The following is a 17,123-nucleotide window of genomic DNA, read 5'->3' as shown; positions in this document are numbered from 1 at the left end:
GCTCCTTTAAGCGCTGAACTGTGTCATAGGTGCGTTACAGGAAGTTGAGTTTTCACACTGAGCCTCTTGTGCGTCGAGCGGCAGCAGCACAGAAGTTAACTGTCCAGACTGGGACGGTGACGTAAGACTTCCACAAGGACGGGTTCTTTACCGACGTCTGTACCTGTGTCTCTGTGAGGAACGTTTTAGATTTAGATCAAACGAAAGGTTTTGGCCAATCACCACGGCTTCAGAGCACCGATGGAGGATTCAGACTTCTTAGGGTTTGGATTAGAATTAGCTGCAGGTTTGATTGAGGTTATAACACAAAAGTCCCTTTTTAAAACCAGTATCAAAAGTTTAAATTCCCAACATATATATATATACTTATAAAAACTCTGCCGACGTCCATGGCCTTTTCCTCTGTTTGGTTAAAACACATTAGACGTGTTGATATGAGAATTTATAATAAACACCAGTAATTAGTAACTTAAATGATCCCTTCAGCTCTTAGTGCTGCTTGATTTCTTGGTAATGATGAACACATTGTGCAATGGGGGTCAACAGGGGCCAAACAATAGTCTTTTACCTGCGAGGCCCCTTTATGATTGAAATGCTCAGAGGTATTTACATGAGCGAGTGAAGGAAGTGACTAAATACTTACGTGTGCTGCCTTGTAATTAGACGATGACAAACAGACGCACCCTCTCCAAACACGCACACGCCATAAAACACACAAGTCTAGGAAGTCACACAGGAATCATATCCATATATATTTATTGTGATCACTTGTGTCAGTCATGAGCCGAAACATGGTTTTGAATCTAGACACAGAAGAAGTAAATCAGAGCCGTGGCCAGACGCGTCACTACAGAGCTGCTGAGGAACAGGCTCATGCAGCAGAACACACCGGGGGGTTCCTCCATCTATCGGCTCAACAGGTCAAATTCATCTAAAAGAATAAAGTCACTGTCATCACTATGGAAGACTCCCAGGCACACGGTTATCGGTTAAAGAAAAATATGCTTTTACCACGTTACACAAATCAAACAAACTCTTAGATGCTCCTGAATCTGGAGGAGAAGAAAAAACATCTAGCGAGACAGGAGGTGGAGAAAATGACGACTTTGTACACTCGGGGGTCCAATCAGTGAGCAGGTCACTGGACGCCGTCACGTCTCCAGAGGGTCCATGCGTCTGCATGAGGCTGAGATCGGAACGCGTCCGATGGCGTGGGACTCGTGTTCTCGTGGCGAACGTTGACTCAGAGGTGCCGTGACTGAACTTCCCTCGTGAGAAGATCAACGCCGCTCTCAGGTTTCAACAAACGATTAGTTGAGTAATTAACTAAATAAACTGCAGATTAATTAATGGTTTAAAAATTAATCTGGCGCAATCTCTTGATTCTCTCGGGTTCCCGTCTCCACTCAAAACTCAGAGGAAATTACAAATCCATGAAATACGGTGTTCAAGATGTTCCAGTTGAAAACGTAAACCTGCAACCGTTCAATGATTAATCAATTAGTCTATTGACACAAAATTAATTTAGGTTCCTGGACATAATTTTGGAATCGTGGAAAGTTCAGAAAACATAATTTTCTACTGATTTGATGGATGATTATTTGTTTTTGTAAATTTTCTGTAAAGAATCTGCAGGTTTGCAGCTTTCCTCTGTTTTATTACACTTTTCCAGCTTGGGTATCGCACGACTCTGAATCAACACACGCCTCTGGAACATGACATCCGTCCATTTGTCTGTGTGCAACACATCAACGTCTTCCTCTGCGTCACTGTGCAAACTGTCTGTGAACAGGCCACCAGTGTTCAATCCTCGCCCCCCTGTCCCCCATCCCTCGTCACTCGTCCCTGTGCTGCCTTCGACAGTTTGTCAAAAAAATTAGACCAAACACACGTGTTCCCGGGTCCGAAAAACAAATAAGGAAAAACAAAAGATCTGTATCCTTTTCTTGTATATATCGTGTAAATTTCGCAGGTTTTTAAACTCGTTAACTTGAGTCACGTTTTCCTCCAGCTGTTGTGGCGGCGGGCGTTGATCCTTTCATCCTGGTTCCCTGTCCCGTCTCGCCGTTCGGTCGCACGGTCAGGTACTGAGTCATCGTCGCAGTTGGTCCGGACATTGGAGGGATTTTTTTTGTCATCGTAGGACAAAAAAAGGAAAGGAGAGACGTCTTTCTGACCCTTGACCTCTGACCCCAGGCCCCTGGTTGTGTCCGTCCTCTTCAGGCTGCGGGTGTGTGTGTTCGGGGTCAGCGGTTTGTCTGTCCCGGCATCATCAGTGGACGTCTGGAGGACTCGCTCCTCATCTTCGACCGGTTTCCCCTCCGATCTTCTCTTTCTCTCTCGCACGCTTATTCACTTGCTCTCTTGCTCGGTCAGCCTGGGCCCAGACTCCTGTCAGCGTCTCCTAGAGGAGAGAGCAGGACATGACTGAAGAGGAGCTCAACCAGAGGAACACGTTTCCATGACGTCTGGGTTCAGATTTCTTTGTGTAAAAACATAAGTCTGTAACTGAAGACAAATAAACCCGAATACGACACAAGGTGATATCAACGTTTATGTGTAAACTTTATTTTCAGATGTTTTCAGGTCATCAAAGAAATAAAAAGTGAAAATCTGAATCAGTTAAAAGTGCAAACTCTGTTTTCTTATTGTCTTGTTGATTAGCGCTGCAGCTTCCTCTCTGCTGATAACGTCTCCTGCTGCTCTAACTCCGTAACACGTCGGCTTCTCTCTCACTCGTCTTTCCTGCTTCCTCTCACTTGCCTTTCTCACTGCTCTTTCCTTTCCTTTCACACCAAACTCTTCTCTGTTCAAAGAAAGTACCAACGAGCGGGCAGTCAGTACAAGATCAACAACAGGAGCCCTGATCCAACACATTCAGCGCTTCAGATATAAAGTGTGAGCGACGATGGCTGCAGTGGATCACGGCTCACCTTCCTCCCGTCTTGAAGATGAGGTCGGCGTTGGGAGCGCCTTTCGGGTGCTGGTACCGAGGCCGGCGCTCCCGGTTTGTGTTGGCCTGAGCCGGACGCTGAGCCAGGGACTGCATCATCTCTGTTAGAACACACACATAGTTTAACACATAGAAATATATATATATATATAAAGAAACGTTCCACTCGTGACTCGGCCGTGTGTCGTACCCTGGTAGTCCTCCTGCTCCTGTCTCTCGTTGATGTCCAGGGTGAGTTTCTTCATCCTCATGCGCTCCTCCTGTTCCGCCTGCTGCTGGTTGAAGTGGTTCGCCGCCAGGTGGGATGACAGCGGCACGTTCAGGATCTTATACTGAAGAAAGAAACACACACGAGATGAAGAAACCAGCTACAACAAAAACACATAACGGGTTTGGGTCATGAATAGATGACAACCAGAAATTGAATAAAACACCACTGCCATCGTCTGTGTGGAAGAATAAAGTTCATTGCTGCACTGATTAATTTCTGGGTGTAATGTACACAGACACACACACGCGCACAACACACACAGGATGCTTTTATTCTGGTGAGGCTGTGTGTGTTTACATAAAGAGAAAAGTCATTTCCCATCCACGCGCCGCACTAACACACCTACAAAGATATTCTCTGTTCTTTCCAAAATTCATATGAATTTTCTTTTTTGGCGTGTGTGTGTGTGTGTCTAGCATCTGTCCTTAAAGCAGAGCGAGGCCGTGTGGACAGAGCGCTCCATTAAACCTCAAAACTCTGGACACACCCTACAGTACAAGAAGCAGTCTCTGCCCTCAAACCACAAACAAATTACACTAATCAGGCACACGTTTGACGTCTATGTCTTCGAGGACATTGTTGACATCATCCATTCCCCTTATTCAACCTGAACCATCACCAACTAATTCCTTAATCCCAACTCCTACTCTAACCTTATTCCAGGCTTAAACTGAATAAAGACATTGTATTATTATTACTAGTAATACTGCGATGAGTAATAATAAGAAGTTTGAGGTATTAAATGTGGAAATCAAAATAGTGCTAAATATGAGAGACTATTGCAGGTTTGAAACTCAGAAATAGTGAGGCCTCACACTCACAACACCAGAGTCAATATTATTCCTGGGCTCAGTTAGACTGAGCTCTGTGTATGTCTGTGTGTGTGTGTGTGTGCTGAATTTCAGGGACACTGAAAGTGTGTGGTTGCTCTCAGCTGCTCGTCTACACACTGTACAGCTCTACAGTTCTGATCCTGGACGTCGCTAATCAACCACACGTGAGGTCAAACTACAGGTGATCCAGCTTCCATTGACTCCACCTCTCAAAACAACCAGGAGGAGAAGCTGGAGACTAAGTTAGAGAAGAGAAGATCGAACGCTGCTGCTCTGAACGACAGGAAAACAAAACAACCTGAACATCCTCCTGTACGTCGCTATAAAGACTTGATTTCACTTGCACAGTTGGTTGAGTCCAGTAACATTAGTTAAACCATCAATAAAATCCATTGATTCAACAGGATTTGATATTTGTCCCAGATTAAAACATTATTCACAGTTCAGAGTGATAACTCCAGCGTGACCTTTACCTGCTGCTTGTTGCCCTTGCGTGTCAACATCACAAACTGCATGGTGTCTGAGATGTCCTCGTCTCCCTCGGCGATGCACGGGGGTCCGCTGCCGCCCTTCTTAAGCTGACTCTTCAGCTGCAGGGGAATGGCCACGTCCAGCTGGTGCACCTTCACCGCCTCGCCACTCCGCTGCTGCAGTGACGACACACAGACAAAAGGTTTTTAACTTTCACCGTGAGGAGAGTCATGCTGGGATGTTTGGATCAAGTGTTTAAAAAGGTATAAATTCACTCCTTTGAGTCAGACGTGCAGAATCTGGTTCACTAGTGAGAACTTAACCTTTTAACACACTCTGAGTAACGAGAGGTCGTACCTGCAGGTAGGGCTGCAACTAACGACTATTCTGATAGTCGATTAGTCACCGATTATTGAAATGATTAATCGACTAATCGGATTATGAATGACACAAATTCTCAATTGCTCTTATTTAGCAAACAGCTTTTAAATTTAGCTTGAGATTGTTCGTAGCATGTGATTACTGAAAATAAAGGCAATAAAGATTGATATTTCATTCCAAAAAAATGTCTTTAAATAAACTTTGCTGCATATAAGGGCACTGTTGACACAAAAGCAAAGAAATCAAGTTTTTGTCCATTTAAAACCAAGGACAGGCAAAGTGCTAATTAAAAATTTTAAATTTAAATTCAAGTTTCCTTTTTTCCTGTCAACTAAGAACAGGCAGAGTGCTGATACTAAAAATAAATTAAAAATCAAGTACCCACTTTTTCCTGTTAACAAAAATGACAGGGAAAGTAACAGCAATAAAAACATCAACAAACGAAACTACAGTCTTCTGACTAAATAATTGTGATTAAAAAAAGACGTTTGTCAGGCAATAGGATAACATAACGCTTTAAACTCGTTAATAAAAAGTTTAAAGCATATTTTTGTAATGGATGCTAGAATCCTGCGCGCAGGTATATACGTGTATATATAACATCTGACAGAGGCGAGTCCGCATCGTCTCCGTTACGATGTCAAACGTGCCTCCTCCTCACATGCACGTGTCCTGCTTACATGGAGAGCAGGTCCGCCGCACAAATATTGCAGGTAGTTTTTTTCGGGCTGTTAAGAGGGAAGTTCTCTGGAACTTTTTACTTTCTGGTGCGCGATGCTGCTGCAGCCGAGGCCGCCATTGGTCCATGTTTTGACGCTATTGCACATGCGCGACTTTCAGAGATAGGAAGGAAGCGAGATGGCTCACTCCTCAGCTGCTTTCATCAGCACCTCCGGTAAAACGAGTTTTAGTTCAACTGCACGGCACGAAAAACACGTGCCATGACGTAACCAACGAATCATCGACTAGTAAATTCGTCGGCGACTATTCTTGTTATCGATTTTTGTCGACGATGTCGACTAATCGTTGCAACCCTACCTGCAGGTTCTCCAGCATCATCTTATCCAGAGCCTGAATGAAGTCCTCGTCCTCAGCACAGGCCACGTGCTTCAGTCCACCGCCGCGGAGGGTCACCTCCTGCAGAGAAGGAAGAATAACACAGGGACAAATGTCACACATATGTCTTTATTCTCCAAGGCTGCATGAAGAAATAAATAACTGTAAATACTGGCCTGTATATTTAAAGAAAGAAATATTTATAAGTTCATGGCTGAAGATGTCTTATCAACAGTTTGATCTTACATTGTTCTCCTCATCAGTCTCGTTTTCTTTAGTGGAGTCAGTTAGGTAGTCGGTGTTCTCTTCCTCCTCTTCCTCCCTCTCCCCTAGTTCGTTCTCGGATCCATCCTGTGAGGAAAAAAAACCTCAAGAGTCAAAGCTCGTGAACGTAGAAGAAAAAATGTATTTACTATTCTGAGTTTGATATTTTAAACTGTCTTAAAAAACAGCGAGAATAAACAATAAAACAAACTTGAAATACAATAGTATAGTTTCTTCATTCTCATCTCCACCCAACAAGAACATGGAGGAGAACAAAGGACGGGCAGGTGGACAAGGAACAGGGTGAAGGTTTGAAGCATTAGATCATCACAACAACAACAACAACAAAATCGACTCACATCCTCCTCATGCTCGTTCATCTCACTCTCGTTGCCCGACTGCTCCTCGGTCTCTGCGCCTCCCTCTTCATCGTCATCGCCGTCATCGTCTTCCTCGTCCAGCCCCTCCCCTTCGCTCATGGCGCTGGAGCGACCATCCTTCTCCATGTCCAGACCTACATGAAAACACACAATAATGATGTTAATAGTTACACAAAGGTGGTTGTGACAAATACCTGCAGAGCTGAGCCCAACCCAGAAGAGCATCTTCAAACAAACAGCTTCAGTTAAAAATAGAACAAATATTCAGGAGGAAATTGTTGATTCATTAGTGTGTCCTTCAGTGTCGACCTGAATCATAAGTGCAAACAATTACACAACCTGATTACGCAGTGTGGTGGTGACAGATGAAAAATGAAGTCGAGCAGGTGGAGGGAAGCAGAAGATCAGGTTCTGTGTGAGTCAGAGCCTGAAGAATGAACTGATCCTGGTTAAAGTATGAAAAGTTTCACAATGACACCAGTGTTTGACTCAGCCAGGGGGGGGCTCCATCCATCAGCCTTGTCAGTCACTCTCTCCTCTGCACACACGCTGTTATAACAACCTCCACCTTTAGTATCATCAGTATAAAATCTGATCATTTCATTTTCAGGCACAAGACACACACAGACACTTTTAAGGAACATGCAGCTAAACAATACTGTTGCTTCGGTCAAACTTGCAGGACTTTCTAGTGTCAGCCTGTGAGAAGGCGGAGCAGCTGTTTACTCTTTTCTCTGCACATTCCATGTCAACCACTTGAAACTGTGAAACAAAGCCCGTGCTGCTGTCACTGCAGAGTGAGAAACACATGTCACACTACTTCCTGCTTCCTCCTCTGTCACTCAGCTGTGCACAAACTCAAATATTCCAAAATACAAACCTCAAAAAACATCATATCAAAGAATGTTGGTTTCATGTTTGAAAAAAGTTCTCCCATATTGTTTTTTAATTTAAGTCACGTCGCCAGTAAGATTATATAACTGACATGAAACAGAGATTATGAAACACACTCCAGACGCTATGTGATCGAGAAGGAATTTAACAACTTGATGACTTGTCATTCATGCTCCGACATTTATGGATTCATGATGAACATCAGTGTAAAGCTGCACTGAATGATATCAATGTTTTTTTATCAACTTTGGGAAACAGCTTCAGCATTATATAAAACAATAGTGTTTGTGCCACGAGTAGAAAGTAGAACTACACTGATGCCACTGACAGGAACCAGCACTCTCTGAAATGGACATGGTTCAATTTCATTGACAAATATCAGCCCTAACTCCGGTGTATGGACTGAGCGTGTGTGGAACCTGTCTGACAGATACAGTGGAGCGAGGAGTGATGCACGACAGTCGTCCTCCTACACTCTCAGGAATGCTGCTCAGCCGGGATGACAGCGAGAGCGCAGTTCAACCGGAGAGACGGGCTGCTGCACACTCACATACCCCTCGCACACACATGAAGCAGTGACGTGCCGGAACTACACAACCGCCTTCGAAGACGAGCACAGTGAGCGAGTCGCTCCTACCTAGTTTCACGAGCACCTCCCTCTCCAGGTCAGCGACCTGCTTGGTGGCCTCCTCCAGCGAGCAGCTGATCCTCATCTTGGGCCGGAGCAGCTCCAGGGTGTCGCTGATCATGTAGTCGATGTCGATGGGGAACGGGTGATCACGCGTCCAGACGTCCACGCTCTTCTTCCACCAGATGTATCGCTGCAGACCAACAGGACATCATCTCATTCATTCTGCTTTTATGTGACCAGACAAGTCCCTTGAAAACCATCATCTCTTTGACAATGATAGCATAGTTCTACATTACATAAAAATAATTAAATGAATGAATTTATAATTAAAATATGAATCGTGAGCTGTAGCTCTAACAGAATCATATAATAACCTCAGAGTCATAAAGGAGAGTGAGGGACCATATTTAGATCCTGCATATAATTATTACATTTCTCGTCACAATGGGTTCACAAGTTCCAAATCATTATTATTATTATTATAAAAAGCCTGTTAGAAAACATCTGTGTCTGGCAAACAAACAAAACAGAACAAAAATAAGCAGCATCTAAATATTCTATTTATGTATTTCACCCACTTTTGCGACTGAATAAAATGAGTAATAGCTTATACAAACATATACAGAATAACATTTATACAACAGCGCCCCCTGCAGGCAAAATTAATACAACTTTACAGGACATGTCTGGTAAAGTTGCCTCTGCGACTGTTTCATTCATGAAACACCTGCTTTCAAACCAACCAAAACCACAGTGAACGCCCACAAATACTAAAACCACAGTTCTGTAGCACCTTATATATATATTATATATAATTTATGAGACATTATATACGCAAAATGGTTGTGTAAAACTGGCCACATATCCGGAGCAGAACAACGACACTGAGAACCCCAAACTAAAGACAGGACTTAGAGGTGCATCTTAAGCAGACGAACCTGGAAGTAGATGAGGAAACAGTCCAGCTTCCTCTTGCTGGAGCCTCGGTCGAAGTACTGGCCGCACGTGTCGAGCAGGGTGCAGCACATACGGAAGCGGAACAGGTGCTCGGGAGGATCCAGGAGGCTGGGGCTGCCGTCCGGATTCACCCCGAAGAAGATGAAGGAGAAGAGGGTGCGGAAAATGACGGCCGACTCCACCATGCGGTAGTTATAGAGCTCGCCCAGGAACTTGGCGCTGCTGATGCGCCGCTGGTTGAACTTGGGCTGGTTGACCTGGGAATGGACAGAGGTGGAATTAGGTCCTGTATTGTACGTCTTCAGTAAAGGAACAAAAGTTTTGCTACCACTTGAAAATCTGCACGTTTTCTACTTGGCCAAAAATGATCACTTGAATTGAAGTGGAACTCTGACAGGTTCGACTGGTTTAGATCAGTGAGGTGATAGATTCAAGACAATTGGTTAGTGTTGTTCAAATCCACGTGACAGACAGTATCCTCACGTGTTCTTCAACATGCAGCATAGTTCTTCACACTGACACTGACAACATGACCTCCTCTTCAATCAACAGTCCAAACTGTCAGTAGAGATAAGCAGCTGGTTTGTCCTCTAGCGGCACCTTACCTCACCGCTCTGGACTCCAGTTAAACCCTGTTCAGTGGATGATAAACATCTACTACATGATAGTATCAGCCCATGTTTTATGTCTCCTCACCTCCATGCCCAGCCGGATGTCCTCCAGGACTCCGTCCACCACGTGAATCCCCACGTCCTCCTGGTAGGCCACCAGGCCGGCCAGCAGGTTGGCCACACAGTGGATGCTGTTGTACTTGACGTTCCAGATGTTGACCATGCAGCAGATCAGGTAGCGCTTCACATCTGGGTCCTGCCACGGCAGCTTGCGCATCTGCCTCAGCACCTTCTCAGTGGTGACCTTGGACAGGTCCTTGTAGAGGAGCTTGCGGATGTACTCGTGCAGCGGCGGCCTCTTCTTCTTCACCGTCTTCTCCATGGGTGGGGGGTTGCAGTAGTAGTAGGCGTTCTCCACCATCGTCACGTAGCGGGCATCCAGATGCTGAGCCTGCTTTTTGCGCATCATTTGCTCCTGAAACAGAATTTGAGGATAAATCAGCTGTTTACATTACGTCTACAAACCAAACCAAAATCTTAATACTTTAATTTATTTTCTTTGTTAATTTTAGTCAAGTAGTTCTGAGTTGCTTTTTTCTGTACATATGAAATGTCTCACAGGCGGCTTATAAAGTGCCAGAGGAAAACAGCCACTCGAGGACAGGTTGAACGAGACTTGTATTGAAACATTTGTCGTCTGTTTTATTGCATCAGACCAACTGTGTGTGACGTGCACTAACCAGCAGGACACTGGTGCGCAGGTGAGAGTCAGGGGATCTGAAGAGGAAGCGGCCGCTGGTCTCCAGCAGAGTGCAGGCCATCTCGATGTGGTGATGGGTGAAATCAGACAGCAGCATCTGTTGACAGACAAACGCAAACAGAGACGTCCAGTTAAAACCTTCAAACTGATCGGCTCAGAAGTAACAGCGTCAGATCTCAGATGGCATTTCTTCACCCACCTTGAGACAATGAAGCGTGTCCGTTTTTGTGAACATCAAAAATTTGGCCAGTTCCCCGATGAATCTGACTGTTTTATTTTTTGTCTCAATGTTGATCTGGTCCTTCTTCCGGATCTAAGTGCACAAACATTAGCACAAAAAAATATTACCTACAGAATTCAACGTCATACAAAATACTGTGCTATACAAAGGTCAGGATTCTGTAGACTTTGTAAAGAAATTAAAATTAAACTATATAATAAGGAATCAACACGGGTCACTACATACCACTGTTGTATTTGATTATAAAACTCAAGTGCCACTATAGAGAACCTACGTGAAACCTGAAGTCTCCCTTCAACATGGAGCAGAGGTCCTCCGCCACATCGGACATGCAGGGGTGAAGAGTTGCCACCAGCCGAGAGTAGAAAGGGAGCAGATCCAACCTGGAGGAAGAGACAGAGGCAACACTGTAAATCATAATGACAGCACAACCAAAGATTTTCTAGTCTCTGGGTGCATCTGAAAAGTCCTGAGTTTTCTTTCTGTCACATCTGTCAAGTCAAGACTCACAGTGAGGAAGAAGCTGATTGAACTTAAAGTTCACCATATCATCATCAGAGCTAAATACAAGGGTAAGGTATATCAGTAATAAAAAAAATGTATTCAAACATTCCTCACATTATTATAAATGTCAATATTACTTTTACTGTGCTGCTGAGACCAAAAGACCGAAGTTATTATCATGTTCAGCAAGTCCATCAGCGCAGCGTTACCTCTGCCTGGGGACAGTGAAAAGGGCTCGGACAAGTTTCCTCCTGTTCGATTTGGTGTTCATATTCATGCAGAAGTCCATGGCAGCCTGCAGGAGTCACCAACAATAACATGTCATTACTCATTTATGAGGGGAAACGGTGAATCTTTTTCACAATATCAGTTAATTTGTCATGACGCAAACCACGAGGTGCGTTACCTTATCTATGAGGTCTCTGTTCACACAGTTGGGGAGCTGCTGGATGAAGGCGTCCACAATGAGCTTCAAGTGGGAGCCTGTGTTGGCCTCCTCATCCTCTTGCTCTACACATACAAAGATAAAAGCTTATTAAAATCCACCTTTAATTAAATTTGACTACATATGGAGGGGACTTTCTGAAAGCGTCTCTCTCTCTTACCTTGCTCATCCAGCAGTTTTTTGGTCAGTTCCTCATTTTCCACCTCGTCTGCTCCCTCCAGTTCCAGAGGTTCGTCCGTGATTTCCAGAGCCTCCAGAGCCTCCAGCTCCAGTTCCTCCGTAGTGGTGGCCGTGTCCTTCCCTTCTTTCCCATCTGAACCAGCCACAAACAGCAGGTCAGGCACAAGTCAGGATAAAACTGAGTGAGTCTCTTTCTGCTTATGTCTGTCGATTCGTTACTTTTACCTTTGGCCTCCTCCTTCTCTTTGGCCTGGTTGCTCTTCTCGTTGTCCTTGAAGAGGATGGCAGGGACGAAGGCCTTCAGGTCCACCATGTTCTCATAGAAGTTACGAGCATCTTCATCTTCCCAGATCCCTCCTTCCAGGTCGTACTCTCCAGGCTTTCCAGGGGTGAAGATATCAATGCCAGGACCGTGCTCTGCGAGAGACATTTAAAAAAAACAAAAAGTCAGCATTTGACATCTTACATCCATAAAAAGAGTATTTTAAATGAATTATAGAAAAGACACACACCCTCCTGCACAGTCTTGTCCTGAGGCAGATCTGGCATGTTCTCATCGAGCAGATCAGCCAGGGACTGAGTGTTGGCCAGCAGCTTCTGGTAGGAAGTGGCAAACTCTTCGTACTGCTTGTGCCTGTCTTCACTCAGCTCCCCTTTGGAATGTAGGATACGCCTGAAGAGAATGAAGAGTTAAGAGGTTGTATCGCGGTGAGCAAACAAACCACTGGCTAGGAGACAGGGAACACTCACCTGTTCTGCCTCTCAATGTTCTGCAGCTCCCGGTGGTCCTTCTTCAGGTGTTTGGTGAGTGAGGTAAAGTATTCTCGTAGAAGGTTCTGGAAGGGCTGCTGTTTCTCTGTGTTGATTATCTCACTCGGGGGGAAGGACAGGACGAACTTGTCAGCAGCAGCTTTCACCTTGCGGGACATCAGACCAGCGATGTCATCCCCACAGTGCTTACAGAAACTGATGACCACCGACACGTGAGTGTGCGAATCCCGGTCGGTCCCAATGATGCTCTTCAGCTGTTCATAAATGAGTGAGAGACCCTCTTTGTCCGTGAAGAGGCCCACGATTGTGAGCTCTGCAATAAAGCGCAGATCTGTGCGCAGCTTGCTCACATTGGGCGCCTTTTCCTCTTTCCTTGCTTCAAAGTGCCTCTTCCACGCCTGCAAAAGTAATGGAGCAAACTCGGAGTAGCGCAGGTGGAAGAGGGAACACAGATGGACAGAGCAGCCGACATCAGAGATCTTCAGCTTGGCCTCCACGACAGAGCTCACAGCCTCGCCGATGTACTTGCTGAGGTTCAGGGATCCAAAGTCATTGGAGAGTGAATCCCGCTGCTGTTCAGTAAGTGTGCGCAGCTTCTTGACGAAGGCCGTGTTCTTTTTGAGGCTGGAGTCCAGGCGGCTGAAAAAGGCCTCTTCAGGCCGACCCTCTTGGGCGTTCTGGTTCTTGCTGCGGAGTTCCTTCCGGCAGTGATGGCGCTCCCAGGCCTCCTGGTGCAGCTGATGCCCCTCCTCCTTTTCCCTGCAGAAATTCAGTAAAATTGAGGACGATTAATAACTAAAGCGAGAAAAAAATCAAATGAGAGATTACATGTGTTGGGTTTGGCTTTCTTGAGGGGCATGTAATATTTACAGTCTGGATGAATGAAATGTGAAGCTGACATATCACAACAGTAGATTAATCACTTCTGTTTAGAGCCTTTTCTGCCCAGACATATATTCTAATGTCAACATGCATTTGTAATTTTCATGATAAAAAAATATCCTTTAACCAGTTCAATCAGGAAATCATCATAAACCTATGGGACAACATAAAAGTCCTACATCACTTACTTTAGGAGAGCAGCCTCCTCCTCACGTAGTCTTCTGGCCTCCTCCTCTTGAACTTTCCTTTCCTCCTCCTCCTGCAGTCTCTTCTCTTCCTCCTCCTTCTTCTTCTGTTCCTCCTCGGCTTTCTGTTTTTCCTCCTCTTTCTTTCTTCGCTCCTTCTCCTCTTTCTTCTTTTTTTCCTCTTCCAGCCGCTTCCTCTTCTCCTCCTTGCTGCCGTCTTTTTTACCGCTCATTTTGGCCTCGTCTTTTGCTTTGTCTCGAGCAGACGCCGGTCGCCGCTCACCATCTCTGTCCTTCTCTTTATCCTTGTTAGTGAAGGAGCAAACTTCCTTTTCGTCCATGTTTACTGAGCGCTTACGTTCAGCCGGCATACTGAAGAAAGAAGACATAAGTAGAAAAGAAAGTTAATCCTCTTCGCACATTCTTCCATCATCTCCTTGTTGAATATATGAATGAATTGTTCAGTTTATTTAGTATTTAATGATATCTCCTTTCACTTTTATTCCTTGCCAATAAATCTTATTGAGAGAGCTGTTACTGGCTGGGGAAATTTACACTGAGGCCAACATGTGGTTAGACAGCAAAGCAAAAAGGCAAATGACAGAGCAATAACAATCGTCAGAAAGCAATGTGACAGGGAAGACCAGATGTCAACATGGAGGTGGTCGGAAACTCTGAGTTCAAATGTGGATTAAAAGCAGACAGAGTTTTAAAACTTGGCGACAATCAGGTGCATCGTATTTAAAGGTAATTGGGATAAAACCACATTGAACAAAACTGCTTTGTGATCGGACATAGATATCCTTAGTTTCAATGTTGTCATTAAAAAGGACAATATCTAGGGTGTAACCCTTTTAGTTTGTGTTGTATTGCCTAAGTGAGGTGAAATGGTTGCAGTGCATCTATAAAACCAGTGATAAAACTCTGAGTAAGGCAGCAGACATGTATGTTAAAAACTATTTTATGCTTGGACGAGATGTAAATGATTAAACTGAGTCCTGGATGTTTTGAGTTACTTGTAAAACCAAGATGTTTACAGGAAGTAAAACTATCATGAAAAATGTGGGAACATTTAAAATCGTTTCAGTATTTGACAGCGACCCCTCATCACTTCCGTCAGACGTGTTATGTTTGTAAAGAAGGATCAAACAATGTGATTATTTAACTGTGTTCCACTGAATTAGTCAAACACGCACACCCACGCAACAGCTTCGGTGCAGACACGGCTCGTTAGCCACCTAGCCCAGATAGCTTAGTTAGCATGCTAACATGAGCACTATCCTGTGTTACTGAGCTTTAATCTCATCTTTGAAGAACAACGACCCGGTTTATTAACTCTTAAACACGCTGTTGCGTTAGAAACACGTGAACACACAATCAAAACAACGGTTAGCATCGGCGGTGCTAACACGTTGAGCTAGGCCAACTGACTGAACGCTCTGACACACGGATGTAAACAAAGGTTTTAGCAGCGTTAAACAGGAAGTTGAAGCAAATTAAATCATTATGATGTAAATATGGAGTCATATAATCCATGAATCCCTGATTGTATATCCTCATTTCGTCTGAATGATAGATTAAAATGAGAAGTTTTACCTACTAGCTGTAGCAAAACAAACATCGATTAGCAGCCTTAGGTTTTACCGCTCAGGACCTTCTCACTATGCACCCACACCACATGCCTGACTGGAAACATGTATGATATTTATGCCACAGCTTGGTGTATTTTTTATTATATTAAAATTGTTTTAGAATAATTTAAATATGATCTAAAGCGTGAATAACTTTGTTACTTGGCCGATTCCGGTTGTGTCCGCTCGACAGGCGGAGCTCGCGGCGGCTACTGATGTAAACAAACGTTTTATCAGCATTTAACTAACAGTTAGTGTGAATAAAGTGATTTTAGCGTAAATTTAAAATCGTATAAAACACAAGTTAATACATGTAAGTCCTCGTTGTCGTGTATAAATATAATAAAGACTAAAATATTACCTGTTAGCTGCAGCAAAACAAACGTCAGCTATCAACGTAGGTTTCCGCTAGTTCTCACCAAGGACCCCTCACTGTGGACCCACGCAATGCGCCTGACTAGAAATAAATCAACGTCGTTGTATTTTCTACATATTTTGATATAATCTGTATAAATATTGGTTTAATATCATTAACTGTTCGTATGAATCGTAAATAGATTAATATTTTTGTTGATTCAGATTGTGTCAGATCGACAGGCAATGCCCGGGGCGGCTTCTGACGTAACAGTGGCTAATAGATAATAATAATAACATAAATATAATAATATTAATACTCTATACCACTATGATTAACTACAGCTGCAATATTGCTTGAAATTAAAGCACGAGTTTTAATAATCAAAGTAACTATAGTACTTTGAAGTTCCTTTGATAATAATGTGTGATCCTTACACTGTAATATAGCATTTTTAAACGTAGCATATTTACTTGTAAGAGAGTATTTTTACTCAATAGCAAGCTATTGAGTTTATCTATTGGTATAGGATTTTAAATCAGAGGATTGTTGGTTTTGGGGTTTGTAACTTTAATCAATAAACGAGGCAGCTGCACTGATTTAATTTGTTAAAGCTGTATATTAAAACCAAAGCAAACCTGTGTAGTTGAACTGAAAACAGTTTGACCTTCAGTAGAAACAACAGACTCTTTGTGCGTTTTACAGCAGCTCTCACATTTTCCATCTGAGACGACAGACACGCTCTGTTTCTAAACTCATACATTCAGCTGAAAGGTTCGCAGCCCAGCCGCTCTCCTGAGATCTTGTGGGTGTGTGTGTGTGTGTGTGTGTGTGTGTGTGTGTGTGTGTGTGTGTGTGTGTGTGTGTGTGTGTGTTAAAGTGCACCAGTGTTGCTGCAGGAGCTATGTTGACACAAGGTGGGTGGTGGCAGTTCAGAGCTCTGAGCCACAGAGAAGCTGCTGTTCACAGGAAAATATTTTATATTTAAGGTGCATGAATATAATGAATCGATCTGATTTACTGATGTGTTTCTGCTGCAGTTTATCTCAAAGTTAAGATCCTGTTGTCATTCGCTGCCACTCAACTGCTCTATTTGCTCTATTTTTCTTGAGCTTGAGCTGTATAAATATATTTTTTAGATATATACATTTTATTTTCTATTTTAAATTTTTGATATTCTATTTTATACTATTTCTATTTTTTTTGGTTGTAATTACCTGAGCATTGCTGGAAGAGAGCCTGTGACTCAAGCATTTCATTGCCAGCGTCTGCTTAATGTTATTGTTGTGCATTTGATAATAAAAATCTTGAATCTTGAACTCCTAAGTACCTGCTGTATTACCTCTTGTCACTAGTTACTTTACAAACTTGTAAATGATTAATGATCAAATACATTGCCTGAGATTAAACAAGTGGTTTGTTGTTTTAGCTATTGATTATTAACATGATTAACTGATAGCTGACCAG

At 43.5% G+C, this 17,123-nt stretch overlaps 1 protein-coding gene across 5 annotated transcripts; it reads right to left on the bottom strand.

Moving 5' to 3' along the window:
* Nucleotides 1-739: 739 nt before the first annotated feature.
* upf2 (UPF2 regulator of nonsense mediated mRNA decay) lies at nt 740-15,720 on the bottom strand. Of its 5 annotated transcripts, none has more exons than XM_061070259.1 (21): nt 15,663-15,720; nt 13,674-14,042; nt 12,583-13,362; nt 12,345-12,505; nt 12,058-12,249; nt 11,813-11,965; nt 11,614-11,717; nt 11,417-11,502; nt 10,978-11,086; nt 10,662-10,775; nt 10,443-10,559; nt 9,788-10,177; nt 9,073-9,348; nt 8,141-8,324; nt 6,589-6,743; nt 6,212-6,316; nt 5,948-6,046; nt 4,531-4,704; nt 3,144-3,285; nt 2,934-3,054; nt 740-2,404 (listed from the first exon to the last, which is right to left on the bottom strand). In XM_061070259.1, exons 2-21 carry the CDS (start codon nt 14,039-14,041, stop codon nt 2,395-2,397), a joined length of 3,840 nt encoding a protein of 1,279 aa, XP_060926242.1. In that variant the 5' UTR covers nt 14,042; nt 15,663-15,720; the 3' UTR covers nt 740-2,394. The 5 variants fall into 5 exon arrangements, with proteins under 5 accessions (XP_060926242.1, XP_060926266.1, XP_060926250.1 ...); XM_061070283.1 differs by having other exon boundaries at nt 740-2,401; XM_061070267.1 differs by lacking the exon at nt 15,663-15,720 and adding an exon at nt 15,267-15,322.
* Between the last annotated feature and the right edge of the window lie 1,403 nt (nt 15,721-17,123).

This window comes from Limanda limanda, chromosome 1 (genome assembly GCF_963576545.1).
Source record: "Limanda limanda chromosome 1, fLimLim1.1, whole genome shotgun sequence".
Lineage (NCBI taxonomy): Eukaryota > Metazoa > Chordata > Actinopteri > Pleuronectiformes > Pleuronectidae > Limanda > Limanda limanda.
Note: the sequence above shows the minus strand (reverse complement) of the source record. Positions and strands in the feature narration are given on the sequence as shown.

Excerpts from the sequence above, each read along its gene's own strand:
- upf2 (XM_061070259.1), bottom strand. The coding sequence starts at position 14,041 with ATGCCGGCTGAACGTAAGCGCTCAGTAAACATGGACGAAAAGGAAGTT. Across the intron at positions 10,776-10,977 it reads AGGGAGACTTCAGGTTTCAC|ATCCGGAAGAAGGACCAGAT; the intron begins GTAGGTTCTCTA and ends TTGTGCACTTAG. Across the intron at positions 6,047-6,211 it reads AGACTGATGAGGAGAACAAT|GAGGTGACCCTCCGCGGCGG; the intron begins GTAAGATCAAAC and ends CCTTCTCTGCAG.